Source organism: Chaetomium tenue (assembly GCF_020726465.1).
Source record: "Chaetomium tenue strain MPI-SDFR-AT-0079 chromosome Unknown F5144scaffold_2, whole genome shotgun sequence".
In the NCBI taxonomy this organism is placed as follows: domain Eukaryota; kingdom Fungi; phylum Ascomycota; class Sordariomycetes; order Sordariales; family Chaetomiaceae; genus Chaetomium; species Chaetomium tenue.
In genome coordinates, this window is record NW_027117330.1 from 1,246,567 (window position 1) to 1,272,993 (window position 26,427).

General features: G+C 57.2%; 9 protein-coding genes across 9 annotated transcripts; 4 read left to right on the plus strand and 5 right to left on the minus strand.

Annotated features, from left to right (window-relative positions):
• Positions 1-2,095: 2,095 nt before the first annotated feature.
• On the minus strand, positions 2,096-3,525 carry F5144DRAFT_483736 (uncharacterized protein; the record flags this gene model as incomplete). Its single annotated transcript, XM_066785402.1, has 2 exons — positions 2,096-3,015; positions 3,066-3,525. The coding sequence occupies 2 exons, from the start codon at positions 3,523-3,525 to the stop codon at positions 2,096-2,098; spliced, it is 1,380 nt and encodes a 459-aa protein (XP_066646075.1).
• Positions 3,526-7,258: 3,733 nt separating this feature from the next.
• On the plus strand, positions 7,259-9,007 carry F5144DRAFT_589977 (ankyrin repeat-containing domain protein; the record flags this gene model as incomplete). Its single annotated transcript, XM_066790111.1, has 5 exons — positions 7,259-7,505; positions 7,558-7,773; positions 7,882-8,800; positions 8,907-8,964; positions 8,996-9,007. The coding sequence occupies 5 exons, from the start codon at positions 7,259-7,261 to the stop codon at positions 9,005-9,007; spliced, it is 1,452 nt and encodes a 483-aa protein (XP_066646076.1).
• Positions 9,008-9,965: 958 nt separating this feature from the next.
• On the plus strand, positions 9,966-11,169 carry F5144DRAFT_544701 (uncharacterized protein; the record flags this gene model as incomplete). Its single annotated transcript, XM_066787314.1, has 3 exons — positions 9,966-10,140; positions 10,254-10,882; positions 11,143-11,169. The coding sequence occupies 3 exons, from the start codon at positions 9,966-9,968 to the stop codon at positions 11,167-11,169; spliced, it is 831 nt and encodes a 276-aa protein (XP_066646077.1).
• Positions 11,080-12,488, minus strand: F5144DRAFT_560729 (uncharacterized protein). The gene has a single exon (XM_066788219.1). It carries the CDS (start codon positions 12,371-12,373, stop codon positions 11,420-11,422), a length of 954 nt encoding a protein of 317 aa, XP_066646078.1. The 5' UTR covers positions 12,374-12,488; the 3' UTR covers positions 11,080-11,419.
• Positions 12,489-13,297: 809 nt separating this feature from the next.
• Positions 13,298-13,907, minus strand: F5144DRAFT_544703 (putative cytochrome b5; the record flags this gene model as incomplete). Its single annotated transcript, XM_066787315.1, has 3 exons — positions 13,298-13,468; positions 13,538-13,664; positions 13,792-13,907. 3 exons carry the CDS (start codon positions 13,905-13,907, stop codon positions 13,298-13,300), a joined length of 414 nt encoding a protein of 137 aa, XP_066646079.1.
• Positions 13,908-14,883: 976 nt separating this feature from the next.
• Positions 14,884-17,653, minus strand: F5144DRAFT_544704 (putative F-actin-capping protein; the record flags this gene model as incomplete). Its single annotated transcript, XM_066787316.1, has 6 exons — positions 14,884-15,232; positions 15,282-15,419; positions 15,481-15,739; positions 15,884-15,984; positions 16,295-16,367; positions 16,477-17,653. The coding sequence occupies 6 exons, from the start codon at positions 17,651-17,653 to the stop codon at positions 14,884-14,886; spliced, it is 2,097 nt and encodes a 698-aa protein (XP_066646080.1).
• A 550-nt stretch (positions 17,654-18,203) lies between these two features.
• Positions 18,204-21,168, plus strand: F5144DRAFT_618290 (glycoside hydrolase superfamily). The gene is made up of 3 exons (XM_066791914.1): positions 18,204-19,186; positions 19,236-20,712; positions 20,808-21,168. Exons 1-3 carry the CDS (start codon positions 18,391-18,393, stop codon positions 20,929-20,931), a joined length of 2,397 nt encoding a protein of 798 aa, XP_066646081.1. The 5' UTR covers positions 18,204-18,390; the 3' UTR covers positions 20,932-21,168.
• A 68-nt stretch (positions 21,169-21,236) lies between these two features.
• F5144DRAFT_560744 (uncharacterized protein) lies at positions 21,237-21,563 on the minus strand. The gene has a single exon (XM_066788220.1). The coding sequence runs from the start codon at positions 21,493-21,495 to the stop codon at positions 21,241-21,243; it is 255 nt and encodes an 84-aa protein (XP_066646082.1). The 5' UTR covers positions 21,496-21,563; the 3' UTR covers positions 21,237-21,240.
• A 991-nt stretch (positions 21,564-22,554) lies between these two features.
• F5144DRAFT_484673 (major facilitator superfamily domain-containing protein) lies at positions 22,555-25,125 on the plus strand (the record flags this gene model as incomplete). The annotated part of the gene is made up of 5 exons (XM_066785459.1): positions 22,555-23,057; positions 23,191-23,690; positions 23,752-24,277; positions 24,808-24,877; positions 24,988-25,125. 5 exons carry the CDS (start codon positions 22,555-22,557, stop codon positions 25,123-25,125), a joined length of 1,737 nt encoding a protein of 578 aa, XP_066646083.1.
• Between the last annotated feature and the right edge of the window lie 1,302 nt (positions 25,126-26,427).

Here is a 26,427-nt window from a genome sequence, read left to right on the forward strand (position 1 = left end):
GATATCTCTGTACAACTACCATAGCATACTAAGCATGCCCTTGGATACGTTTTGGACAGCGGCTTTCTGATTATGGGCCGGTGCAGCGAAGGGCGGAGGTGTGGCCCGACCGGAGGAACTGTATCTGTATGATAGATGGTGAGACCATCAGTAGCGGCGTTTGGTGTTTGATGTGTTTGTTCATTGGGTAGTTGAATTAAGAGTACAGCGTATGGTGATGTGGCTTTCTTAGCCCGTCTAGTTGACTGTGATATTGGGGTTGCATGTGTTTTCGAGCAAGATACCCACAAACTCGTGTACCCAAACCCGGGGTTTCCTTCATACTTGTCAAGCAGGGCAGGTTGGTGGGGGGAGACAATCCTGGTCAAAAGGTGTTGCCAGCCGCCACTCATCTCCATGACCCGGGGTCTGAGTCTAAGCACCTTGGTGTGGTACTTAACTCGACCAGGAAGATGATGGCACCTGGGTCTTGGAACCCGCTCCCCCAGCCCAGCACTCATCCCAATTGAGCACGTGTGGAAGAAAGTGAAGGAAATCCCATGTGGGGGCTTCCCTGGTCGACATCGTCTTGAAACAACAAAGCTAATATCACTATTGTGGGCGATGCACTGAGGGGTGCCTCCCATAGGGCTTTGTTGACGGTCTGATTGATTCAATACCCAGATGTTTAAAGGCCGTTGCTCGGGTACGTAGGCGTACCGAACACCGAAACCTGCCAATTGACTTCATTGTGATGTATTTAGCTTGTGAATTGGACTTCTTTAATTATGCTGTGGTTGTTTGAAGAGGGGTGGGTGATCGTGTGGGGGGTGTTAAGATGTGAGTGCGGCAACACTCTTCTCTTTAGCCATCACTCGACAACCTGCAACTTATAACACTGAAGTTGGACAAATACCAAAGACTGTGTGCATGCTGACACGGCCACCAAGCACGGATATGTAGATGTGTGGAGCCAGTAAAAGCTTTCATACCGCAAATCTGGCCTGGTTCAATGTGACATCTGTAAGAAAAGCCGCAAGGCACCGCACTGATTGTATGAACATACATAACCTAACTCCATAAAGCCCAAGGCCATGTCCCAAGCCCGGCCCGTGCCTGTTCCTACTCAACCATGTCTTAAATCGCCCACTTAGCCTTGATTAGGCCCTAGGAGATAGATAAGTAAACAGGAACACATCAGAGGACCGAAACCGAAAGACCAATATTCCCACAGACCTGCCACATGCTGGTTACCCTGCCATTGCCAAATCGCTATGTTTACCATCCGATGATGCAACGTTGCCAACCACCTCTCAAAAGACCAATACAAAGCCCCATGCCCCCGATCCCCGAGCCCCAACCCAGTCCAGGGTAAGGCCACTCCCACCTTCCCCTTCGATGCACATCGTCGATAGTGTACAAGGGCCGGACGGGAGCAAGTTGAAGCTAAAACCAACACAATCGGTTGTGAGTAACCGACGCCTCCTCAATCCCTCCACGCCATCCATCCACCCGCCCAGCCATCCCAGCCAGCCATCCACCCATTACCCTCTGCCTGCACCGAAGCCATCCCGCCCACCAGTCTAGAGAGGAAACCGAATAGGATGGAAAGTCATTGCCGTAAAAAGAACCCGTGGTCGCCAATCAGACCGTGTAGGTTTTCCGAATGTACTCTGCCCGAAAAAGAGTAACGGTGATTAACGCGACGGCTTGTTGTCGGCCGCAGAAAAAAAAAAGGCCAATGCCCGGCCGTTGGTTCCCGCTCCCACAAGAAATGTAGTGGGAAAAAAAAAAAAAAAAAAAAAAAAAAAAAGGGAAAAAGAGAGTAAAAAAGGGAGGAAATAGGTAAAGCAAGGGCGCCGCGCCATCATGCCGGTCCGTTGTCCCACCGCCCATGTCATTAATGTAGGTAAGCAACTCCTCACGCCCCGGCCCAGACCATCCCCATCTTTATTATAGAACGAGAAAGAAAGCCAGATGTTTTTTTCCGGCCCATAATGCAACATGTTGTGAAATGTTTTTGCGGTTGGCCATTGATGTTGGCCGCTCGATTAGGTCTCATGGAGAGAAATAGTTGATATAAAGAGATGTCGAAAGAGTTCGGCTTGGCCCATTACTACTGGGAGTTCGTCCAGAGCTCCCCCTGACGGCTCTTAGTGTCAAAAGAAGGGTTCCCTGGCTCGGCGCTATCCGGACGGCGGGACGCCACCGCACTGTTAAAAAACATCTGGGCGATCGGGGTGCCGTTCGGGTATGCTTCAGGATCGGGATACACGTATCCATTCCCACTGGGGCTCTGGGTGGGAGAGCCGACGTGACCAGGCGAGGCCCAACCGACACTGCCGATGTGGGGACTACCGACTGCGCTTCCGGGACCTTGCTGCGGTTGCTCGATGCTCGGCTCCAGGGTCTGCGGGGGAGCATATCCAGTGGGGTGTGATGTGGGGCGCATACCGTTGTTGTACCCCGAAGATGCTGTCGGCGATGGGCTTCCGACATGGACATCGCCTCGGAGGTGGGGAGGAATCGAGTTGCTCAAGTACTGCATGTTGTTTATGCCGGCCAGCTCAGCACCCGGGGACATGGAAAGTGGGCGCTGACCAGGGGAAGGTGTATTCGTCATTGGAGATTCGTGGTTTGATGCTTGCTCGCTCCCAGAACGAGATTTGCTCCGAGCAGCCGCGACCGCAGCCGCAGCGGCGTTGGCACCTTGAGCCAAGGCCTCGGCACGTGCACGCGCGGATTCCTCAACTGTGCCCACATGATGGTTTTGGTGCCTGGTCAAAGTGGTACGCCGGGTGAAGGTCTTTTGGCAATCGGCATAAGGACATTTGTAGGGTCGCTTGCCCGAATGGATCCTGCGGTGCCGGGCTAGAGAGCTGCTATCACTAAAGGGCTTGCCGCATCGCTCGCACCTGTGCGGCTTCTCGCCGGTATGCACACGCGAGTGGACCGTCAGGGCGGACCGTTGAATGAATTGTTTACCGCACCCAGGATAGTCGCAAACATGGGGCCGAATACCACTGTGGATACGCTCTGTTTACGCGTTAGCAATCAAGAACAAGGGATGGTACAAATATACCTACCATGTCGTGCGAGGTCGCTGCGCCGAGCAAAGGGTTTCCCGCATGTGCTACAGGGGAATTGCTTCGCGGGCGGCTGCTGAGGTGCCTGGGCTGGCTGATAAACCGCTGGCGGCATTCCGAGATTCTGCTGCATCTCATGGGGAACCATGGGCGCTGGGGCCATGTTCGCGTTGGGCACGGGCGGCAAGGGAGTAGCCGCCATGGCAGTCGGGGAAGGGTAAGACGCGTTCATCGGACCAGAATAACGCGACTGTTCCGAGCCGTGCGGCGAAGGTTGTCGGTCAATTTGGGTTTGGAGTGGCTGCAGCTGCTGTTGCAATTGTTGGAGCGCCTGGGGGGGACGCTGCTGTTGCAGTTCAGGTGTGGCACCCTGTTGGGGTTGTTGGGCTCCTGGCTCAGCTTTAATGTTGAGCACGTTCCCGATTCCCATAGCACCAGCCGATGATGGCGACTGTGACATGGCGAGGATTGGGCTGTTAAGGGAACAAGCCTCTTGGAAAATAGCCAGGGTAACTTGCTAAAAAATGACGGTCAGCCCGGCGCAAGTTTTAGCGGTGAGCAGTGGCTCGGGGAAAAAAAAAACAAAAAAAAAAAACAGCTAGGGATAATTAGGCAGTTAAACCCACGCCACATACATCTGTGCCCCCGTAGGGACTTAACATGGATTCGGCCATGATTAATGAGAAAAGAAAGAGTCTCGACCAAGTGTGTTTCGTGATGGTCGATGGTCGAGTCGGGAAAGTTTGATGGAGGATGAAAGAGGAAGAAAGGGAGCAGGGAACGTGAGAGGTGATGCGGGGCTGCCGAAAAAAAAAGAAGGGCAAATTTTCTCACCTCAAATCAGGCAGACCAGCAGCCTCAGATGGTATTCTGTGACTTGCAATTGGGCTCTACAAAATGAATTTGTTGAGGGGCCGAAGGTGAACCTCAAAGCTGATCACAAGTCACTTGTTAGTTGGATCGAGAAGGGTCGTGGTTGTGTTGTCGTGCACGGTTCAGGAAGGGTGCTGTGCTGGCGACCAGGCCTCGCGAATCGCGAGCCGGCGAAGATGACGTCGCAGGCAACCAGCGTTCGGTGAAACGAGCTGCAAAAAGGAATAGGTTGAAAGCCAAATCTTTGTCTTCTTTGGTCAAAAAAGCAGAATGATGAGGAGAATTCACAGCTCCGGGTTTGACGGGGTGGAAGGTCAAAAGTTAAAGCAGAAGGAAAATAACGTGGCTCGGCACAGGTGAGGATCCTGGAGAAGGAAAGCCGCATTGGGGGACACTGTGCAGGGGCACGTTGAAACGAACACGCAGGGATCCCAGCACACGTGTGGGTCGGATGGCAGTGGAGCCACGCGTTAGTAGTGGTGGGGTAAATACAAGAGGGCTACGGCAGTTGGCACATAAAACCCGTAAAATCGAGGTATCTTCTCGGTGTCACCCTAAGATTGGATTGTGCGGAGACCAGGGCAAATTCAATCGTCAGCCTCAGTCTCGGAACATGCCTCGAAAATGCAAATGTTCCATTCTTTCCAAAATTGATGAGGTCACTTCTCCGTCTTCCTGAAGGGGTGTTGCCTGCTCTCTCTCTTGGCTCTGGGCAATACTAATACTGACGATGCCTTTCTTCATTATATCTCGACGGGTTTGCGGAAACAATAGCTCAGTTGTGTTATCTGCATCTCGTGTAGGACTAATAAAACTGAATGCCTAAGTTTTTGTTTTCCCAGGAACTGGGAATGGCTAAATTACACGGTACACACGCCCTCAGCCGACAGCACGGAACCGACCCAATCATCCGGAAAACCAAAACACGACACACACACACACCTCGATGATTAACATTACCTGTTTGGCACGCCTAGGTCCTCGATTAACACGGCGCTTCCTTTACTTGGGGGGTAGATGCAAGCACCCGTCACCTCTGGCCTCCGGACAATTAAGCCGAGACAGTGGCGTCCTGCGTCGACCTTGCAGTCGCTGCTGGTAAGTGCTGGCTGGTGGTTGCTGATGGTACTGACTATGTTGCTACAATCACTCCCAGGATGTCTTCCTCTGCTAGCTTGTATCAGGTCACCGTCGTCCGTGCCTGCCTTTGTCTGCTGCAAGCTGCGAAACAACTCAGGGGTTTTCATCTGCAGCAAGTTGCACCTCACAGCCTCGAACTGTGGATGTACTATCAGACCAAACACCACCACCAAACAGCCAAGTCTGGAGAGCGGGGCGAACCCAAAGCTTCCGCAGCTTCGATTCCGGCTTCGATTGCAACCCTCCACATCGGGTTGTGGTTCCTGCGGCCCCTGAAATTAGCCCGTGCTCTGGCCGACCCTGTCAGCGGCCAAAGCTTCCTCGAAGCCGCTTTCGATCTGCGTGCAGGGGGGGGAAGCGATGCAAGCAATCCACCACGAGTTCTTTGATGGGGAAGGGGGGCCCGCAGATGAGAACCCCGTCAACACGAGATTGGCACAGTTTGGTGAGATTGAAGCAGAAACGCTTGGGGAGACCGGCGGCCGCGACTCTGACGTCTGGTTGGGCGCATGGACACGCCGATATGGCCGGTGCATAAAAGAATTCCGGAACCCTGCTCCATCGGGACCGGGGGGGGGGTTGCCCCTGGTGACTTCCATGATCCTTCCAGAAGAATTTGAAGCACCGGCCAAGTGATGAGCGCGCCAGCGACGGCAGAGTGGGGAGCCTGGGAATTGCAAGCTCCCGTAGCTCCAACCTCAGGGCGATCCGTGATCTCGTCACCTCCGAGAGAGAGCTTGGGGCATTGGGCGGGTCGGGCCAAGGGCCCATAACTATTTGACACTTGGGACAATCGGTATGCCGACACACCCTCAGCCCAACCGGAAAGCACCCGACACACAAGAACACACAGGGCACACAAAATGTTCTCTGCAAAGCCCCCTAGTTGCGTTCAGAAAGACAAGTGGTTGGTCCTCGCCAGAGTGCATATCTCCGCAGTCGGCCCTGGAGCAACTCTCGCATGACAAAACAAGCCCATCGCAACAGAACAAGCCTGGGCATGGGGATGAGTCGTCCCCCCTGCATGGGACTCCAAGGCTTCCACGATGCTTCGCCGAAGCTTCTCCCGCCCCTTGTCGGCGCCAGTGGATCCTCCAGGCCTGGCTCATGCCCGGCGCAGGGGCCCGAAGCCCTGGCCAGCCCCATGCTTCCAGCTTCTTCAGCCCGAGCTTGGGCCTTGCTGTGTAAGCAGACGCAGAGACAGCAACAGGATTACGAAGACTGTGCCGGGACGTGAGACTGCGGAAAGGGTTTAACCACGTAACTGGTTAGTTATCCAACGTGCGGCTCCTGCCCACGTAGTTTAGGATCGAAACGACTCGAAGCTGGAAAGTCGGCACTGGCCAAGACTAATGTGCCATGTGCAGGAGAACTCCTCCGAGACATACAGGGCCAAGATCCCCAAGTCATTCACGGGCGGCCATGTGGGATCCTTTATGACAATCGCCCAGCCCAAAACGGGCAGCGTCCAAAATTGGCCAATCTCGGAGATCGGCAGCGCCTGTTCAAATCGGGCGCGGAGCGGATATGGACCAAGGCACGATCTTGTCGGCATGACCGTCTGACCCACGATTCCACGACAGGGCTTTTCATTCTTGGGAAACAAACTTGACGACCTAACTAGCCTAGAACTGCCCCAACAGTGAGCACTGTCCCAAGAACCACGTGTTTCCGGCCCCGAAAACCCGGCCACCGGCCCCACTCCACCGGCCGGCAGGCTTTTTTAGACCAGCAACCTCTCCGTGAATTACCTTCTCGTTGGGTCAATTGCCCAATGCACGATCCGGATGATCCGCCGGCCTGATAACGTGGTCTTAGCTCCCGGGTATCATGCCGAGCGAAAACACGGCACTGATACGTCCAATTCCTCGGTTGTTTGCACAGCCTCGTGTGGGGAATCGAGGAGCTGAACCTCGAGCTGCATCTTCCAACTTGCCGAACCATCAAAATGCCTTGGCCTCCTCCCGTCTGGTGTTTCCGGACCCGGCCTCCTCAGCCTTGCCTTTCTATGTCCAATGATTACCCAACTACGGCTAGCTCCGCGAATGGGTCCACGGAGGGAGAGGGGAAGGTGACCTCAGCTCACTCGTTGGGGCAGACCATATGGCTGTCCTCGAGTGAGCCAGTTCCCAAACACACAAATATATTTCATAGAACAAATCTTACACCAGTAGAGCACCATGCCATCCGATAGCAGCACACCCAAAAAGCGGCGCCAGAGCTTGTTGTTCTCCGTCAAGTCCATCTTCAAGGGCTCCAAGCCGCACACGGGTGCTGGGCCTGCTCCCGAGTCACCATGGAGTAGCAATACGGCTGGAAGGCCTGAAAACTTGCCTACCATCCACGAGGCCGTCCGGGACAATGACATCCTCGCGGTCGACAGAGTTCTAGTAGCCTTCCCGCAGAGTCTAGATGAGACTGATGACCGTAACTACAGCTGTTAAATCCGCACCTAGAACAAGTCATTAACACCATGTAGAGGGTATGACTCCCCTGGCCCTTGCCTTCCTCCACAACAACCTGCCTATGGCAACGCATCTCCACACCCGGGGGGCCTCTCCCCTTCCCGAGCACAACAACGAAGAATCACTCGCCTGCTTCGCCGTCATCGCCCAGAACCCGGCCCTCATCCACTGGCTCGCCAGCCTCGGCCAGACCGACCGCCTCTTCAACACGCCCGGTCCGGACGGCAACTGTATGTTAAACCCGCACCCCCCGTCGGCCACCACACATGGCCCTAGGAGGGCGATGTTCCTCGACAGAGGGTCGTCAAATAAAACAAACCTCTAACATTACCGTGCAGACCCGCTCCACCAGGCCGTTCTCTGCAAGAACCTCGACGTAGTCCGGGCCCTCCTAGAAGGCGGCGCTGACCCTAATCTCCACGCCGCCCAGCTCCCCGATCCCGCCGCCGAACCACCCACCACCAAGACGCTCCTCGGGATCGGCACCCCCCTCTTCTACATCCTCGACAGCAGAATGGGCTCCTCCCATTTCCTCGAAACCCGCTTCGCCACCCTCCAGCTACTCCTCCAGCACAGCGCGGCCATCGACATCCCGCAGGAGGTCGACGGCACCTACCCGCTGCACGAGGCCATCATCTCCGGCTGGCCCCGCCACTTCATCACCACCCTGCTCGACCACCAGCCGCAGCAGCAGGCGGCGAAAGCAACAACCCCAGCCACCACAACCACAACAACAACCACACCACCCCCACCCCCACCCCCACCAACCGACATCGTCAACGCCGGCACCCTCCTCGGCTCCCCCCCCCGCGACCCCGCCCTCCGCAACACCACCCCCCTCATGTACGCCGCCGGCACCGGCCGCGCCTGGCTCGTGCGCCTGCTGCTCGACCGGGGCGCGAACCCCCACGCCACCAACGCGCTCGGCGAAACACCGCTGCACTGGGCGGGCGTCAACGTCGCGGGCGCCAACGCCGGCAACGACGGGCTGGACGGGAAGGAAGAAGGGCGGTTTGGGGGCGCTGGGGAAGGGGCGGAGATTATACGGTTGTTGGTGGAGGGGTGTGGGGTGGATGTGGATGTAAGGTGTGAGACGGGGGCGACGCCGTTGCATGGGGCGGCGTATAGGGGGAGGATGGAGAATGTGAGGGCGTTGTTGGAGTTGGGGGCCGATTGGGGGGTGGTGGCGAGGGATTTGCATTATGAGAGGTTGGTGGGGGTGGGGGGGACGCCGGAGGAGATGGCGAGGGGGGAGGGGTATGGGGAGGTGGCGGCGGTTATTAGGGAGTGGGGGAGGAGGCGTTTGAGGGAGGGGGGGTTGGATGGGGGGTAGGGGGGTGGTGTGCTTGTTGGTGCGTCTGAGGGGGGCTCTTGAGGCGGGTTTGGGAGGGGGGGATGGGCTATGTTGTAGAGGGAAGTTGGTACCATTAACCGCCGTCGGTGGGCAGCAAGTTACTGGCTTAGGAGTGCGGAGCTGCCTCCCGGTAAGGCTGACGGATGATAGTGGAGGGGTCTAAGTGGATTAAGGACGCCATCGTACTCGCAAGATGCTTTGGGGAGACGCGCATTGCTTTTCTGGTCACCTACACGAATTCATATCTATCACCCCTCTACCAGTCTTGTCTCCAGCAGATGCAAGGCGGTGAGAAAAGCATGCATTGGGTTATTTCCTTCAGTAATATTCTCCGGTTGGCTTACGGGCATGCTCTTGCTCGCTCCTTTAGTTTTGGTGGTTGTGGTGATTCTGGTGGTTCTCCGGGCAACGGACTATTGATATGTCACCCCCAGAGTTATCAGAACACATGGTAGAGAAAGGTATTCGAAATATTACATAACGGTAACATGGTGATCCTCGTTTGTGTACAGTGAAAAGCGAGTTCGGGTACCGTGGTAGGGGAGCGAGGGATGTGTTGGTTTTGAGTAATGATCACTAATCGATTAAATGTCTTGCCGTACTCCCCGGGGTGGAGATGTGGAACGGCGCTTCACTCTGTTATCCACTCTTAATAGTATCAAATTCATATTTGTATAGTTCAGGCCTATTAGACAACTGCCGTGTGTTCGAACTTGGTTGATTTGGCCCAGTACCTAACATCAAGGGCCTCCCCTTCTATCTGACCCAAGTCCTGGGATCACATCACTAACACTCTCCCTGTCGGCGAACTGGCTAGTTCATTGCTACCATCCCAAAACCGACTCTTTGTCTACCGTTCTAAAAGGCTGGCCCCACAGTCTAATACTAACTGACCCTTTCCGGCCTCCCTCCGCCGACCTCGGGTTCGAAGTAGACACGGAATGCTGAAGCGAGAACAACAAACAACAAAAGGGAAAACGGCTGTGTCGGACCAGGGAATACTGGGAGCTTTTGAGAATTATTAACAACCGCCATCGAGCCTAAACCGGCTTCAACAACCCAGGCGCCATGGCGAAGTTCACGTTCGAAATCGACGTCTACTCTGACCCGATCTGCCCCTGGTGCTATATCGGCAAAGAAGCCCTCGACAAAGCGATGGCATCTTTCGTGGCAGAGCACCCTGATACCGAATTCAAGTTGACCTGGAAGCCGTACATGCTTTGGCCAAACGCGGGCGTCTCCGGTGGGTACTATTTTCCTAGAAAAGGGGAAGGAGTAGAAGCAGCCATTACATCACCACGCTCACCATCGCCCACTACCCTCCGTGACAATATCACTAACCATTACATATAATAGCCTACGACAAGGGGACGTTACTCCAGACTGTCTTCGGCCCCAACGCGCCCTTCATCCGGCGACGGCTCACCCAGCTCGGAGCGCAGTACGACATCGACTTCAAATGGGAGGGCAAGACGGGCAACTCGCGGGACGCGCACAAGCTGATCCTGCTAGCAATGGAGAAGGATGCTGCCGCAGCCGCAGCCGCAGCCTCACAAAACGGCTCAACAACCCCATCTCCGGGCTCACCCACCACCACCTCCAACGGGCTCACCAACGGAACCACCACCACCACCAGCACCACCCCCAACGGCACACCCCCACCCCCCACCCCCCCAAAACCTCCCCACCAACAAACCCTCCAACAAACCACCACAACCCACCTCTACACCACCACCTTCACCACCCCCGACGACATCTCCTCCCGCACCACCCTCGCCACCCTCGCCGTCACCCTCGGCCTGTTCCCCTCCGAAGCCGCCGCGCTCACCTACCTGTCCGACCCGGAACCCGGCCGCAAAGTGGACGCGGCGTCGCGGGGCGCGCGGGCGGTCGGGGTGGGCGCGGTGCCGAGCTACGTGGTGCAGGGACGGTGGCAGGTCGGGGGGATGCAGGGGGAGGGGGTGTGGAGGGGGGTGCTGGAGGGGGTGAGAGCTGCGGTGGAAAGGGAGGGTGGGGGGGAGGGGAGTGGGGATGGGAATGGGGGAGGGGGGGTGTTGGTTGAGGGGGGGGATGTGGGCAGGGGGGAGGGGTGAGGGTGGTGGGAGGTGGGAGGTGGGAAGTAGGGGCGGGGAGGGAGGGGGGGGATGGGATGGATGTGTTGAGGTTCAAGGAGGATTTGGGACGGAAAAGGAAAGCTATCATGTTAATTTCATCTATCGTGATTAAGGTAAACAATCTTTTATAGGATGGTGCGGTCATGCTCGCGACGTAACAGCCGAACCATATCCCCTCTCACCATCCCAAAGAAACGTTGAAACCCAACAGTAACATCGCTGTTATTTGCTTATATAGGCCGCCACCCCAGCCATAGTAAAGGCAAAGGAGACCCGTGGTTGTTGCCCAGCCCAACCGATCAATGTAGTAAAATCCATCCCCCAGAGCCCACTCCAACGCCGAGCCAATGCGATAAAGTACCAAAATTACCCCCCTCCCTCATCACCATTTCAAACTACAACCCCCCCTCAGCGCTTCATGTGGCTGTAATCCTTCAACAAGTGCTCCATATGCGTATTCGTCGACTTGCCCGACTTCCGCTGCACCCGCTTCTTCTTCTTGTCCTGCTTCGGCGCCTGGCTCGCCTTGATGCGCGGGTCTTCCGACGCCGGCTTCTGCTGGGCGGCGACCAGCTTGGGCACGATGTTCTCGATGCTGGGCAGCTCGACGCGGGCCCACAGCAATTTCAGCTGCGGCTCAACCTCGTGGAACAAGCTCGAATCATCCAACCACACCATCTTAGCCGCCCCATCCTTCTTGGCCCGCACCACCAGCACCTTATGCTCCGACTCCAGCTCCGTGATCGCCGCCTCACACTCAGGCCAACCATCCTTCAAATCCTTGACCGACACCCCACTAGCATCCGTCTTCTTCTGCAGGTAGGCCAGCAGCTGGGTCTTGGTGCGGACGTCGGGAATCGCGGGGCGGTGGACGTAGGTGCCGGAGCGCCAGGTCTGCTCGCTGAGGGCCGGGTCGGGGATCCACTGGATCTGCGGGTGGCGGCGCATCTGGTCGACGAAGAACTCCTGCTCCTTGTCCGGGCGGGCGGTGGCGGACAGGTAGCCGAGGACGTCGACGCAGGACTGCGGGTCGCCCTTCTGGCGCAGCCACGTGACGGCGTAGGCCATCTGCGAGATGATGCTGTCGCCGGTGCCGGTCAGCGCGGGCTGCGAGTAGACGATGCTGCTGTTGGCGGCATTGCTGCTGCTGCTCGGGGTGTCGTGGCGGTCCTTGCGCGGGGTCAGGCTGCCGGCGCCGGCGGCGACAGAGGTGGTCGAACCGACCGAGGGCGACGGCGATGGGGGAGCGAGCGAGCGTTTGGTGCCTGCGCCGGAGCCGAGCTTAGAGGCAGCCGCCGACATGCTGCTCAGGAAGGACGCATGTTGCCGATCGAATCCGTTCGACATGTTGTCGGCGTTCATCCACGATTTGTTGCCCGTTGTCGGTAGCAGCGACTCCCTTTTGTGCTGGGCAGGTTGGAACTCCCGGGCTGGAGGAGGTGCCAATGGTGGTTGTTGAAGGTGGTTGCTTTGTTTCGCGGGCGAAGATGACTGGTCCCGTTGGCGGATCCATTGGCGCTGTTCCAATTGGCGGTGGCACAATGGCAGGGGTGGCGTTTACAGGGTTCAATACAGGGGATGGCATATTGCAACCAGATAGATTGGTTTCTAATTGAGAATATGAAAATGGCGGTTTGAGATTGTGAACATGTTAGATGGATGTAGTTTTGCAAAAGCGATAGAAGAGAAAGCATAGAAGTAGAAGAACTAGGCACTTTAGGTGCCTTGAGCGGTTCCCATTTTTTTTTCCTACTGCGTGCTGCGTAGTCAAGGCGGTTCATGACATAATGTTTTAGGTCGTCCGAAGGCAACGCCGTTCCGGTGTCAGGAGATGTTAGGTAAGAGAGGGTCACGAGATTCGCGGAATTACAAAGTCTATAAACAATGTGGTAATTCCATCAACACGGCTGCCTCGGCTTGCCCTTCCCCAGCGGAGGAGAACAGCGGGCTCACTCGCTTGTCGCTCGCATCCCGACGCCTAAAACATGAACCTCTACCATACCGACGTCACCAATCCCTAACATAACCCCATCTGTTGTTGAAAACCGGAAAATCCACAGTCCTTACTCCGGGCCAAACACCCAACGCTGCCGCATGATGGGGCCCATGTGAGCCACAACGCCGCATCCAAGCGCATCACATGTCGGAACGCAAAGTATTCAGGCGGGCACCGGCAGGGCGCGCCACGAGACACGGTTTGCCCGACTGCATGGCCGAAAACATCATCATTAGATAAAAAGTCCTATCGCATTCGCCGTCCCGCGTACCCAGCACAGCAGGGTGAAATTAGGCGCTGGGCTGGTTCTGCTGTTGCTGGAGGTACTGGTAGGCGCCGTAGCCGATCACACCGCCGATGAGGATGATGGCGTAGAGGCCGACGCCGAAGCCGGCCGAGTCGTTATTGGCAGCCGGGGCAACGGCGCCGGGAAGGGGAGTCTTCGGCTTGGGGTCGTTGGGCTATGCGACGCGTCAGCAAATCGTGATTCCGCCTCGGGTATCCTTCGTTCCTGCAGGAAGGGTGCTTACGTTGCGCTTCAGAGTGCCGACCTTGAGCTGCTCGAGAGTCTCACGGGCCTCGTCGCTGTGACCGACATCCTCGAAGGCCTCGGTGGCATCCTGACCACCGACGTCGAGAAGAACCTCCTCGCCACCACTATTCAGGTCAGCACGTGTTGTGGTGGTATCTCAGGTCGGCCAATGCGGGGAACGGGCAAACCACCCCATCCCGGAACATGATATGCGGCCGACCGACAGCTTGAGAAGGCGGGAACGGCACTTACGGGTGCTCGTCGACAAACTTGCCCACGTCGTAGATCACATCGTGGATGACCATGTACAGATCCTTCTTGGTGTTGTGCTCGGCCACATCCTGGTAGGTAAGCTCGAGGGAGGCCATCTTGATTGTAGTTGTCGGCGTGGAAGTTATCGTCTTCGAAAACGGCGGATGTTTTTTTTTCTTCTGGACAGCTGTTCCGTTAGCACGGTACACGCAAGCGCATCCGCGGACCGGCGCGGCTGGAAGCAATTGGGCTGGGTGACTTACCAGAATTTCGGAGACTTGGGCACGACCGGTGAGTATGAGATCGGGGTGACGTCGGACAGGTTGAAGACAGTTGTCGGAAGAAAGGGGGCAATCAGAAAAAAAGATCAAGGTCCCGACCCGGGTAACTTTGGAGAACGGGCCCGGACGGGGCAGGCGGCAATGGGTGACTTTGCGAGGGCCCCTGGCTCAAAGACCCACTGAATTGGCGAAACCGAAAGAAAAGTCCCACTTGGATTGCCGGAACAGCCAATTGTGAGTGACCAAAATCATGCACGCCAGCTTGTGATTCGTCCACCCTGGTATGATCCGATTCGGAGACTGCGGCATCCTCGGGGCCCGAGCAGGGGCTTAATGGGAGGATGGGAAAAGGATGGCTCCTGCTGTTCACCTGGAAAGGACATCCATGAACCTTCTGTGGTGGTTTGTTGGGATCCCGCTTTCTCCGCGATAGGTACGGGAGCGGCGACCGTTTTCCGGCATTGGGGTGATCCCGTTTCATGCCCACCCGCACCTGCCTTTGAAGCGGCGGCTTTCAGATGCGGCCCCAACCCACACCGCCTTGTCAGGTCCGCCACGTTATCGGATGCGTTTGTCGGGAACTCGCGCCGAAGCCGAAATGGCGAAATCCCGCATGATGCTGCAGCTAACTCAACAGACGTGGATAAGCTGCCCGAGCTTATGCTTATCTTGAAGGCCGTAGCCAGTATTTTTTTTCACGTTACAACGCAGGTGGGTAGGATTGCTGCATTGTCATGCTGATATTGGCCCTTTGCAATAGAGCGACGGAGTACAAACTGGTGCACCCCATAGTAAGCCTAGAAGAAGCAGTCTACCGCCTCGCCGCCCCACTACCAATATCCTGCCCCAGCCTGTAGCTCGCTACCTTATCCCACTCGATCTTCTGCCTCGTGACGGGGAGCTGTCTCCTCAGCGCCTTGAACGCGCCCTCGCTGAGGCTCGTAAAACTCCGGTTCAGCTCCTCCTGGTACTTGCGCTCCCCGGCCGAGATCTCCTTGGCGATGCCCGCGCCGGTCCCGGACGACACGGATGCCGTCGACGACTTGTCGGTCAGGAGGCGCACGTTGCCGTCCTCGTAGTAGTGCACGTCGACCTTGATGGAGCCTTCGAGGGCGTTCGACGCAACGTCGAAGATGTAGTGGGAGCGCCAGCGTCCGTTCCTGTGAGCACGGTTAGGAGGGGCTCGGGGTGGGAGACGGTGGTGCATACCAGAAGTTGTTCGGGCTGTACTTGTTCGCGACGATGACGATGGCGACCTTGGAGCCGTCATCTATCGGGTAGGCGCCGTAGGCCGCATTGACAAAGTGCTCATTCACGTACGCCGATAGGTTCTTTAGTACCGATTTGCTGCAATCGTAGTGTTAGTGTTGTTTGTATATGTGATATTCCCTGGCTCTTGAACCCTTACGCTAGATCGACGCCTTCTCCGTCTACAGCGTAACTCTCGACTGCGCTGGCTTTCTGTGTAGCGTGGTCGAATGCAAAACTGCACGAGCTCTCGATGTCGTAGTAGCGGTCGTCGCCCAACGCGCTGTGCGAGCTCACGATAACCGGCTGGCTGCTCCCCGGGAGCTTAACTGTCGTAAACTGCTCCTCGTTGTATTTTTGGAAGGCTGGCCCGAGCTCATTAACCAAGTTCGGGGTTGAGATAGTCAGGGCTTTGATGTCTGCACGGCGGGTTAGGTCGGGTTGGAAGGGTAGGTTCGAGGGGGGAGTGCGTGCCTGCGAGGACGTCGGAGAGCTTGAGAATATATTTGTTAGCGGGGGATCCTGAGCCGTCCGTTGCGCGGCGCCGAGGTTGGGCAGCTTACCTCTCCTGGCGGAGCTCCCTCCACGAAGGAGGACACAATTGCCTTGGGGGATGACATGGCTCTCGGTGGAGCGGTCGAGTGTCTTCGGGGTGAGTCGGTATCTTTTGGCAATGGCCAAGATCCTCGCGCAGTCCTAGTTGTTACTCCGGGCCGGGTGGTTTGCTGGAGTTGTACTGTGTAACGATGGGCGCGCTGTTGATGAAACCAAAGGGTGCGGGGCAGAGTGGGATGGTTGCAAGGTAGCGCCAAGACAGAGATAACAGGGGTAAAAGGTTCGTCTCGTTCACTTGAAATCCTCTGTCGACATCTTAACGTGCCTAACGAAAGGAAGAGCATGGATATTTAACGGCTTCAATGGGTTCTATCCATGATAAGCTGATACAAGAGAAAATTCACGAGCTATGTCGCTACGATGCGCCCGTTCGCCTCTCAACGCCTGCCTCGCCCGCTCTGATGCGATCCTTGAGAACCACCGACATCGACTCTAAGTAATCCATGATATCCAACTTAATAATCCAATACTTTCTTGATATTGTCATATATCCCTGATAAAGTTAGCACGAATCATGAACCACTCGAACGTCAACACTTACTCGCAACATCCGGCGCATTCAACGCCTCGTACAACAGCGGAGTGTGTATGCTGAACCCAGCAACCCGAGCAACGGGCGCCTCCAACCTAACAAACGTCTCGGGGTCTTCCTGGACCGCCGCGGCGACTTCGGCACCCACACCAGCGTTGATCATGGCCTCATGCACAACAAGACACCGCCCCGTCTTGCGGACGCTCTTGAATATGGTCTCCTTGTCCCACGGGTAAATGGTCCTTAAATCAATAAGCTCGACCGAGATGCCCAGATCTTTCTCAGCCTGCTTGAGCGCCGCCTCGCACTTGTACAACGGCTGGCCATACGACACGATGGTGACGTCGGAGCCCTCCTTCAACACCTCCGCCTTCGACAACGGGAGGGTGTACGACGCGGTCGGGACCTGCTCGACCGCCGCCCGGTACAGAATCTTGGGCTCCATAAACACGCAGGGGTCGTTGCTGCGGATGGCCGAGAGCAGCAGCCCCTTCGCCTGCAGCGGCGACCGGGGCATGATGACGCGCAGCCCGGGGATGTGGGTGAACAAGCTCTCTGGCGACTGCGAGTGGTACAGGGCGCCGTGGCCGACGCCGCCGCAGGGCATCCTGACGGTGAGGCCACCCGAGCTGCGGCCGCACGCGCCGTCGCGGTAGCGGAACTTGGCGGCCTCGTTGACCAGCTGGTCGAAGGCCGGGTAGACGTAGTCGGCGAACTGGATCTCGGCCACGGGCCGCATGCCCTCGGCCGCGACGCCGATGGCGAAGCCCATGATCCCTTGCTCCGTCAGCGGCGTGTTGAACACCCGGTCGCCCCCGTACGTCTCGGCTAGCTTGCCCGTGCAGCGGAAGACGCCGCCAAACGCGACGTCCTCGCCGAAGATCATGACTGATTCGTCCTCGGCGAGCGCGATGGAGAGCGCGTCGTTGACCGCCTGGAAGAGGTTCATGCGCTTGGTCGTGCCATTGCGCACTTCGAGTGGCAGCTCTGGGTTGGCCAACGCTGTTTGTGACGAGTGGGATAGTAGGGGTGTTGTTGAGTAGTCGGTCGGGAGGTTCAGCTTCGCATTGGGCGGGTGTGTCGAGTAGTGCCGTCGCCGAGAGGAGACAAGTGCGGGAGCAGACGGTGCGAGAGGCGATCTTCGTGCCAATGCCCTTGACAGGGTGCGGAGTGATGAACCCTTCATTGTGTGCGTATGAAGTCTAGATCCCGTCGCCTCTTTCTGGTGTTTCTAGAGAGCGGTCTCTGTACATGGTGAGAACAAAGTCGGTGGGCGCAGGAGACGAGCGGCAGACGATGGAAGGGCTGGGTTGGGGCGGATGACGGCGGCGTCGGCTTGCGGCGGCTTTGGTAGGGATCTGGCAATCGCGGGGCCCCGCAAAGTCCCAATTCGCCAGGAACACACTTGGGGAAGTGCCCTGGCGCTAGGACAGGGGTCAAGGCCCACGGTTTTTGGGATGGAAGGAAGTTGAGATGAACGTTGGTTTGCAGAAGAGGCAAGTTTTTGGTGAGTCGGAACAAGGCCGACACAACACTGAAAATGGCCAATTCGGGACTGTTTTCTCAATGGCATTTCCCGATGACGTCTGCGTAGGCCTCTTGGCGCCCCTTGACCCTTGTCAGATAGCGTTGCCCTGCCAACAATCACGCATTCTTTACATGCACAGGATCAAGGCACAGCGCCAACACAAGGTCGCAGCGACCCAGGAATCGAATTCGGCAGAGATCTTGCCTGTGACAATCATTCCAATCTTTATCTCCAAAATTCCTGCGTAACCACAATTCCGGATAACCACCTGCGGCCGACCACACCATGCATTCCTAACCCACCACATCCGATCACACAACGTCCCACATTCCATCACAACCTGCAGATCACACACAAGTACACCTAACCGGAAGGGAGAGAAAGAAAAGCCCAAAATGCCCCGCGACCCCTCCGCAACCCGCCCCCCGGACCGTGACCGCGACCGCGACCGCGACGCCCGCCGCGAGCGCCGCCACCACCGGCGCAACTCGTCCGCCGCGCCCGACGACGACGACCTGCCACAGCAGCACCAGCGACGCCGCAGGCGGCGGCCCAGCACAGCGCGGGCGGGCGGAGCCGACGACCGGAGCTCGGAAGAGGGCGGTGGTGGTGGTGGTGCCAGAGCCGGCGGGGTGCTGTCGGCGGCGGCGCTGGCGAGGCTGAATCGCGCGAATGGGTCCGCGCCGCCGTTGGCGATGCCGGGTGGGGGTGAGGGGAGGGAGAGGGTGAGGGAGAGGGAACGGGAGAGGGAACGGGAGAGGGAACGGGAGAGGGAACGGGAGAGGGAGAGGGAGGTGGAGAGGGAGAGGGAGTTGAGGAGGGAGAGGCGGAGGGAGCAGGATAGGGAGAGGGAGCGGGAGAGGAATCGGATGAGGGATCGGAGTCGCGGGTATGAGGTTGTGGATGTCTCGCCGCCCCAGGGGGATGAGAGGTATGATGTGGTGGATGTGTCGCCGGTGAAAGAGGGGAGGGGGCATAGGGGGCGTGAGAGGGATAAGAGGAGGAGTGCTAGGGTGGTGAGCGGGCCGGTGCTGGAGGAGGGGAGGGGAGGTGGTAGTGGCGGTGGTGGCGGGAGAGGGTGGACGGGGTTGAGGGGGGGTGGACGGGGGAGTGATGATAGCATGGGGACCGAGAAAGAGCCGTTATGGAACGGGAAACCGGCGCCGTGGTACAAGCAGAAGAAAAAGCTATGTAGGTTGCTTCTGTCCAGGGAGGAAGTGGGCTACGCTGACAACGGCAGGGATCCTCATCGGTGTCTGCACCGTGTTACTTATTATCATCATCATCGTGGCAGCTGTGGTGGTCCCCAACTCTGGCGGGGATGATGACAAAAAGCGTGATGGGGGCGGAAGCAGCGGCGATAGTGAGAGTGGTCTGGGAGGGGTATCGCCGGACAGCATACCGAAAGGGGCCCCATCCTGGCTGAACCCCTTCGTGTGGGAGGACACGGCCGATTTCAACCTCACTTACACCGACGAGACGGTTGGCGGCCTGCCTCTCATGGGCCTCGACACAGAGTGGGATGATTCTGCAAAAGCCAACGACCATGTGCCGGCGTTGGAAAAGCCATGGGGTGACTACGCCAAGCGGCCAGCGCGAGGCGTCAATGTGGGCGGCTGGCTCTCGCTCGAGCCATTCATCACACCCTCTCTCTTCAACTACGATCTTCGCATGGGCATCGTCGATGAATACACCCTCTGCAAATACCTCGCCAAACGATGCGAGAGCGTCCTCGAGAAGCACTACGCTACCTTTGTGACGGAAGACACCTTCAGGGAGATCCGAGATGCCGGACTCGACCACGTCCGCATCCCCTTCTCGTACTGGGCTGTGGAGGTCTACGACGGCGACCCTTACGTCTTCCGCACCTCATGGCGCTACCTACTCCGAGCCATCGAGTGGTGCCGCCGCTACGGCCTCCGCGTCAACCTCGACGTTCACGGCCTGCCCGGCAGCCAGAACGGCTGGAACCACAGCGGCCGGCTCGGCCCCATCAACTGGCTGAACGGTACCGACGGGGCCCTCTGGGGGAAGCGCGCCCTCGAGTTCCACGACAGCCTCTCCAAATTCTTCGCCCAGCCGCGCTACAAGAACATCATCAGCCACTACGGCCTAGCCAACGAGCCCAAGATGACCTTCCTCGACTCGCAGGAGGTCCTCCAATGGACGACGGATGCGCACGCCCTCGTACGCAAGAACGGCGTATCCGACGCCATCGTGGTCTTCGGCGACGGCTTCCGCGGCCTGCACAACTGGCAGGGCGAGCTGCAGGGCCTCGACCGGGCGGCGCTCGACGTGCACCAGTACGTCATCTTCAACACGGGCCAGATCGTCTTCAACCACACGGCCAAGGTGCGCTACGCGTGCGAGGGCTGGACCGAGCAGACCCTCCAGAGCATGGATCGCAGCACCGGCTTCGGCCCCACCCTCGTCGCCGAGTGGTCCCAGGCCGACACCGACTGCGCTAAGCATTTGACCAATGTCGGCTGGGGGAACCGTTGGACCGGCTCGTTGATGACCCCCGACGGGAGCGGGGATGTTACCACCCCGCGCTGTCCGGCGCAGGATAACTCGTGCAGCTGTGAGGAGGCCAATGCGCCGGTGAGTGAGTGGAGTGACTCGTATAAGCAGTTCTTGAGGATGTTTGCCGAGGCGCAGATGTCGAGTTTTGAGAAGGGTTGGGGGTGGTTTTATTGGGTTTGGGATACCGAGGATGCGTAAGTCTCTCCTTTTTCCTTTCCTAGTTGTTGTGCCGCTCGGGGGATAGTGTTGCTGCTTTAAGATTGGTGTTGCTAACGGGCGCTGTCAACAGACCACAATGGAGCTACAAAAAGGGGCTCGCGGCGGGTGTCCTCCCAGCCAAGGCCTACGAGAGGAGCTTTGACTGCGATTTGTCAGACATCCCCAGCTTCTCGGATCTGCCCGAGACATACTAGTACATAAAGAGAAGATGGGTGGTTTATTTTTGGGATTCCGGCGTTTCGGATTTGCAGCATGTTTGGTTGTTTTATATTATAAAGTTGGACAGCATCGTGGGGGCATGTCATGAGTGATGCTTGGGATACCAGGGGGAGGGGGGGTTGATTTACATACTGGGTAGTCAGTACACGAAGAAGCAAGCCATATTGTAATTTAGAACACGCAGTTTGGCAACGGGCGCAAGTAGAATGTACATACTAGAAAACTGAATTATGACTTCTCACTGCTTTCTAATACCGGAACAAAGTATCTCTTCTCACTGCTTTCTAATACCGGAACAAAGTAAACGGACCATGCCGCCTCTTTTTGAGTCGGGCCGCCAGGCTCAGCCGGGAACACGGCGGGAATGCTAGCTTCCTTTTCACCAACCGCCATTTCCAGCCAAAAACCCCTGGACCGAAGGATGTTGCACTAGGCTCGGCCAAGATGAGATCACAGCGAACCGCGAGAGCAAGCCGCGAGAGCAAACAACGGGCCGTAGTCATCCATGCACGCCATGTCAAACAAAACCAATCGCGCATCTTCGCGCTCGCGGATGTGTGTGCTTACCTTACATATTGTATGCTCCATATATCCTATACTACATACTTGGTAGGGCATGTGAAGAATATAATAGGGCTGCTAGGATGAGTCCGGGGACAACTCGGGAACTTATCACCGAGGTGCCTCAAGCCACCCTGCCAGCCCGCCACCCATCAAAGCAAATACGGGGATGGCAAGGATGGCAATGCCGTGCCCGCTGCTGCAACCGAGCGCCGGGAGCCATGTGCCGCCCAAGCGGGTCTCCACAACCGACAACCTCCGCTCAACCCCGTTTTCTCCTCCCACAACACTTCGCCATTGGTGCGCTGTCGTTTCGTCAGGGTTATCAATGTCCCTCACCTAGAAGTTTGCTAGTCATTCATTGCATAAGCCATGTTGGATACGCGGTGGCAGCCGTAGTGGTTGCGGTTAGTCAGGCAGTGAATGGAAAGCCTTGTTCCCTTGTTCCCTCCAACGCCTTCTCGTTCCACTTGTGGTCCCTGATTTCGAAGCTGGCTTTGCCCCAGACGGGCCTGGGCGACCCAGTTTCCCTAGCCCCCTGGCTTCAATGACACCCTCCTTCAAGGTTGGATGCTGCTTTGACGCAGTCGCATCCGCCGCTTTAAAATTGACGGTTCCATCAAGCAGAGTTTTGGAAGAGTGTTAACCCCAGAATGGAACCAACAGCCCCCACGAAGGCCCAGTCATCCGCACTCGGAGATCGAGGTCCAGGGTGGCCAAGAGCCGTTAATAAACGTCATGGCATCCCCGTCTTCTGTCCATCGTACATAGCTTTGCTGGCCCATCGTCATTCAACATTGACAACATTGTGTGCCCGTAACCCGACGTGAGTGACGCTCTGCACCGAGTGACTCAAGTGAAGCCCAAGAACCCATCACACCCCCATCATAACCCTCCTCTACATCAACCTCCAGCTACCTCTCGGCTCGAGATATCGCGAGGCTACCAACCCAACTCCAGTATCATCCATCCACCAAGCAAGCCAAGACAGGAACCCCCAGACAAACAAAACAACCCCTCCTCTTTCCCCGAAGAAAATGGACGAAAAGCCCCCCCGGCCCACCTCCGGGCACGGGAGCGAGAACACCAGCCTCCCCCCCTCAGAGAGCGCCGCAGCAGCAACCGACCCCGAGAAACTCAACACCAGCACCTTCGAGCCGATCCGGCCCGGCAGCACGGCCGCCCGCCCCGCCTCACACAGTGGCGGCGCCCGCCGGCTCAGCGCCGAGACGATCGAGACGCTCCGGCGCGAGCGTTCCAACAACGGCTGGGGGTGCGACGACATTGAGGCTGATGCTGCGGGCGGGGCTATCGCGCCGTATAACCACCCGGGGGGTAAGATGAAGAAGGGTGGTGAGAGTGGTGGAAGTAGTAGCACTGATGGGGATGGGAATGGTGCCGGTGCGGATGCAGCTGTTGTTGTGGATCCGTTTGAGGTTGGATGGGAGGGCGGTGATAGTGATCCGTTGTGTCCGAGGAGTTTTCCGACGTGGCGGAAGTGGTTGATTATTGCGATTACGAGCGTGGGGTCGTTTTGCGTGTAAGTTGGCTCTGGCTCCTTTTTTGCTCCTTCTCTCTCGGTGGTTTTTTTGCTCTGCTATGATGGGGAGGGGGGGGGGGGATAGGGGGTGGTGGGATGGAGAAGAAGCGCTGACTCAGGGGGTTGAATCAAGAACGAACGCGTCGGCATCATACACGGCGACGTATGCTCAGATGAACGAGGAGTTCGGCAACTCGCGGCTGGTGGCGACGCTGGGTTTGTCGACATTCGTGCTAGGGATTGCCTTAGGTCCGTTCTGGTCGCCGTTGGCCGAGTTCTACGGCCGGCGGCCGATTTATCTCTGCTCCTTCGCCGGGTTCATCATCTGGCTGGTTCCGTCGGCGGTGGCGAAGAATATCGAGACCATGATCGTGGCACGCTTCTTCCAAGGGTTGGCAGGGAGTGCGTTCTTGTCTGTCTCTGGAGGGACAGTGGGAGATTTGTTCGCCCGCGACACCATGCTTGCGCCCATGGCCATTTTCGCCCTTGCCCCTTTTGTTGGGCCGTCGACGGGACCGCTGGTCGGGGGGCTGATCAACACCTACATCAATTGGCGCTGGACGCATTATTTTTTGTTGATCTGGGCCAGTATCTTGCTACTCACCATTGCGTTGTTCGTGCCGGAGACTTATCGTGAGTGCTCCTGTTTGGCTTCGGCTGACGCTCGAGGGAAAATGCTGACATGCGCCTTTAGATCCGGTGCTGTTGAAAAAGAAGGCACAAAAGCTCCGGAAAACGACCGGCGACGACAGGTGGCGCGCGCCTCTTGAGAAATCCACTAAGTCTGTTTCCAAGACGGTCGCTTACTCGCTGCTCCGGCCCTTCCAAATCCTCATCTTCGAGCCCATGGCCGTGGTGCTCAACATCTATACGGCTGTTCTCCTCGGTCTACTCTACCTTTTCTTCGGCGCCTTCCCACTCATCTTCCGCACGAACCATGGCTTCAACCTCTGGCAGGTTGGTCTGACCTTCATGGGTCTGCTAGTATCCATGATCATCGCTTGCTTGAGCACCCCTCTCTGGACCAGGCTCCGGCATAACATGGTGGCGAAGCGGTTCAAGGAGACGGGCGTGCTCAAAGACGAGCCCGAAGACCAGCTGCCGCCTGTCATATTCGGCGCCCCGCTGATCACTGGGGGTCTGTTCTGGTTCGGCTTTACGACATACCCCGAGGTACACTGGATTGTGCCTATCATCGGTTCCAGCGTGTTTGGTCTTGGGTGAGTTCAAATCTACTTTGTGATTTCTTTTGGTTATGTTGAGCCTCTCCTCGGCTGCTTTCACCGAATTACGGTAAGAATGCAAAAGAAAGTGAGACTTTGATGAGCTTTAACCACGGCAGTGGCACTCGACGTGCTGGACGGTGGATAAGTCCTGGAGAGGACCCCAGCATCTCGAAACACGGCGACAGTGCGCTCGACAGTAGCCATGTCGATCTGCTCTTACGCCATGGCCTTGAATCGTTGCTTTGTAGTCATGACTTTGTCAAGATGTTCCAGAGCTGCCGCATCCTAGCCTCTTTCTTTCGATCTTGCATATCCGAAGCATGCGGTCATGTCGTTACCCGTCGCTAACCGTGGCTTATTTCTCAGGATGTCGTTCGCTTTTACGGGAATCTTCACTTTTCTTGTGAGTGTAACCTATCCCCGTGGAGCACAAACGTGCCCGCGGCCGGCGGCTCTTGATCCGGTGCAACAGCATTGGGTGAAATAGGCAAAAGGTGTGCTGATACGAGCCCGTGGCTGTCTAGGTCGACGCATACCCACGGTACGCCGCGAGTGCCCTGGCATCCAATGCCTTGGTCAGGTGCTCCTTCGCAGGTAAGCTTCCCCTCTGAGTGTTTCATACCTCAACTAGGCCTCCTGCAGCACTGGCCGGTCCGGATACAGGCTGACGATGCGTAGCGGCATTCCCACTGTTTGGTATCCAGATGTATGAGGCCCTTGGGTTTCAGTGGGCCACTGGGCTCGTGGCCTTTGTGACGCTCGCCTTGATGCCCTTCCCTTACATCTTCTTCCGCTATGGCAAGAAGATACGAGCCAGAAGCAGATATGCGACCACCACATAAAACGATGGGGGGGACATCAAGGTGGAGACGAGGGAACACCCGTCTGAAACCAGCCCAATGGTTGAAATAGACGTGTCCAGGGTTGCAGCGAGCTCGGCTGTGATCTGCCGTGAACGCGTCCGCAGCAGATCTGCACCGGGGAGCAGGCCATGTCAACCGGCGGCAAGGCGCTGGTGGCTGACTCCATCGATCTCTCCACGCTGGCCATGCATCACCCCTCGACACGGCCTGCCCACTCTCAGCGAGTCTTAACGGCGCACAACCCCGCTTGATGGATCTTGTCTTATCCGACGGGGTCGAATGTCAGCCCGGGCCCAATCTACTGGATGCCACGGGAGACCAGGTGCCAGGGGTCAGGGCGTGAAGGGCAGGTAGCAGAGGAATGGGAACTAGACGGACACACTCGACTCCGGATTCTGGCCCCTGCGGGTTAGCTGGTTGGTAATGCCACCGCATCCATGTAGGGTGTAGGGTGGCCACTGTGGTGGCGGAGAGGTCTCTATGTCGTGCGTCTTTTGGGGAGGCTTGACGGCATACTGCTTCTAGGTCACAACCTGTTTTGGACAAGCCACTCGGCACCCCGCGAAAGACCCTCATTCGAGCACGGCGGACGTACCCGTTGGCACAGGCCGTGGCCCAGGATAAGCCGAGGTTGAAGAGAGACAAAGCTCGGCGGTCCGATGATCTCCTAGGCAAGGCTGCCGGCCACGAACTGTGCGCACCATGAGAGGAAGCTATTTCTCAGTCTCGGGGCCGCAGCAGTAAAACCTATTTTATTTTATTTTAATAATATACCATGTTCTATAATGAGGGGCTTCAATGCTGGGTTCTGCAAACCTTGAGCACATGAATTGAGGAAGAAGTTTGCGTCGGACCTCGGCTGGCCATCAAGGCACAAAAGCAACTCCCATAGATATTGGCCAAAAAGGTGGGATGTATGTACCTTGCCATGAGAGGGTGATGGCTGAAAAAAGGCTGGCTGACGGCGACCTGAGACAGGTAGGTTGCGTCCGAGCTGACACGAACAGAGCTCACCGTCAAAGCGGGCTTCCAAGAACAGGAGTAATGCCAGTCTCCCAGTCTTGGTGTTTTGGTGTGACAGGTACGTACTTTCAGCCCTCAACTTAACAACTTCCCAGGTTTTTGTTGGAGACACTTGCAGATCCGCGGTCGGGGTTCGGTTGGGGTTGCGGGCCGGGGTGGCATTCCGTGAACCCTGCGGCGACGGCGGCACGGCTGGGCGGCCACATGCAAATGATGCAAAGGATTCTATCGGGTAATTGTTCCAACTGTTTGCTCCAT

Bases quoted from the DNA above. Each gene is read 5' to 3' on its own strand.
- F5144DRAFT_560729 (XM_066788219.1), bottom strand. From the start codon at position 12,373: ATGAACGCCGACAACATGTCGAACGGATTCGATCGGCAACATGCGTCC.
- F5144DRAFT_618290 (XM_066791914.1), top strand. From the start codon at position 18,391: ATGCCCCGCGACCCCTCCGCAACCCGCCCCCCGGACCGTGACCGCGAC. The intron at 19,187-19,235 runs GTAGGTTGCTTC...TGACAACGGCAG, and splicing joins CAAGCAGAAGAAAAAGCTAT to GGATCCTCATCGGTGTCTGC. The intron at 20,713-20,807 runs GTAAGTCTCTCC...CGCTGTCAACAG, and splicing joins GTTTGGGATACCGAGGATGC to ACCACAATGGAGCTACAAAA.
- F5144DRAFT_560744 (XM_066788220.1), bottom strand. From the start codon at position 21,495: ATGCGCGATTGGTTTTGTTTGACATGGCGTGCATGGATGACTACGGCC.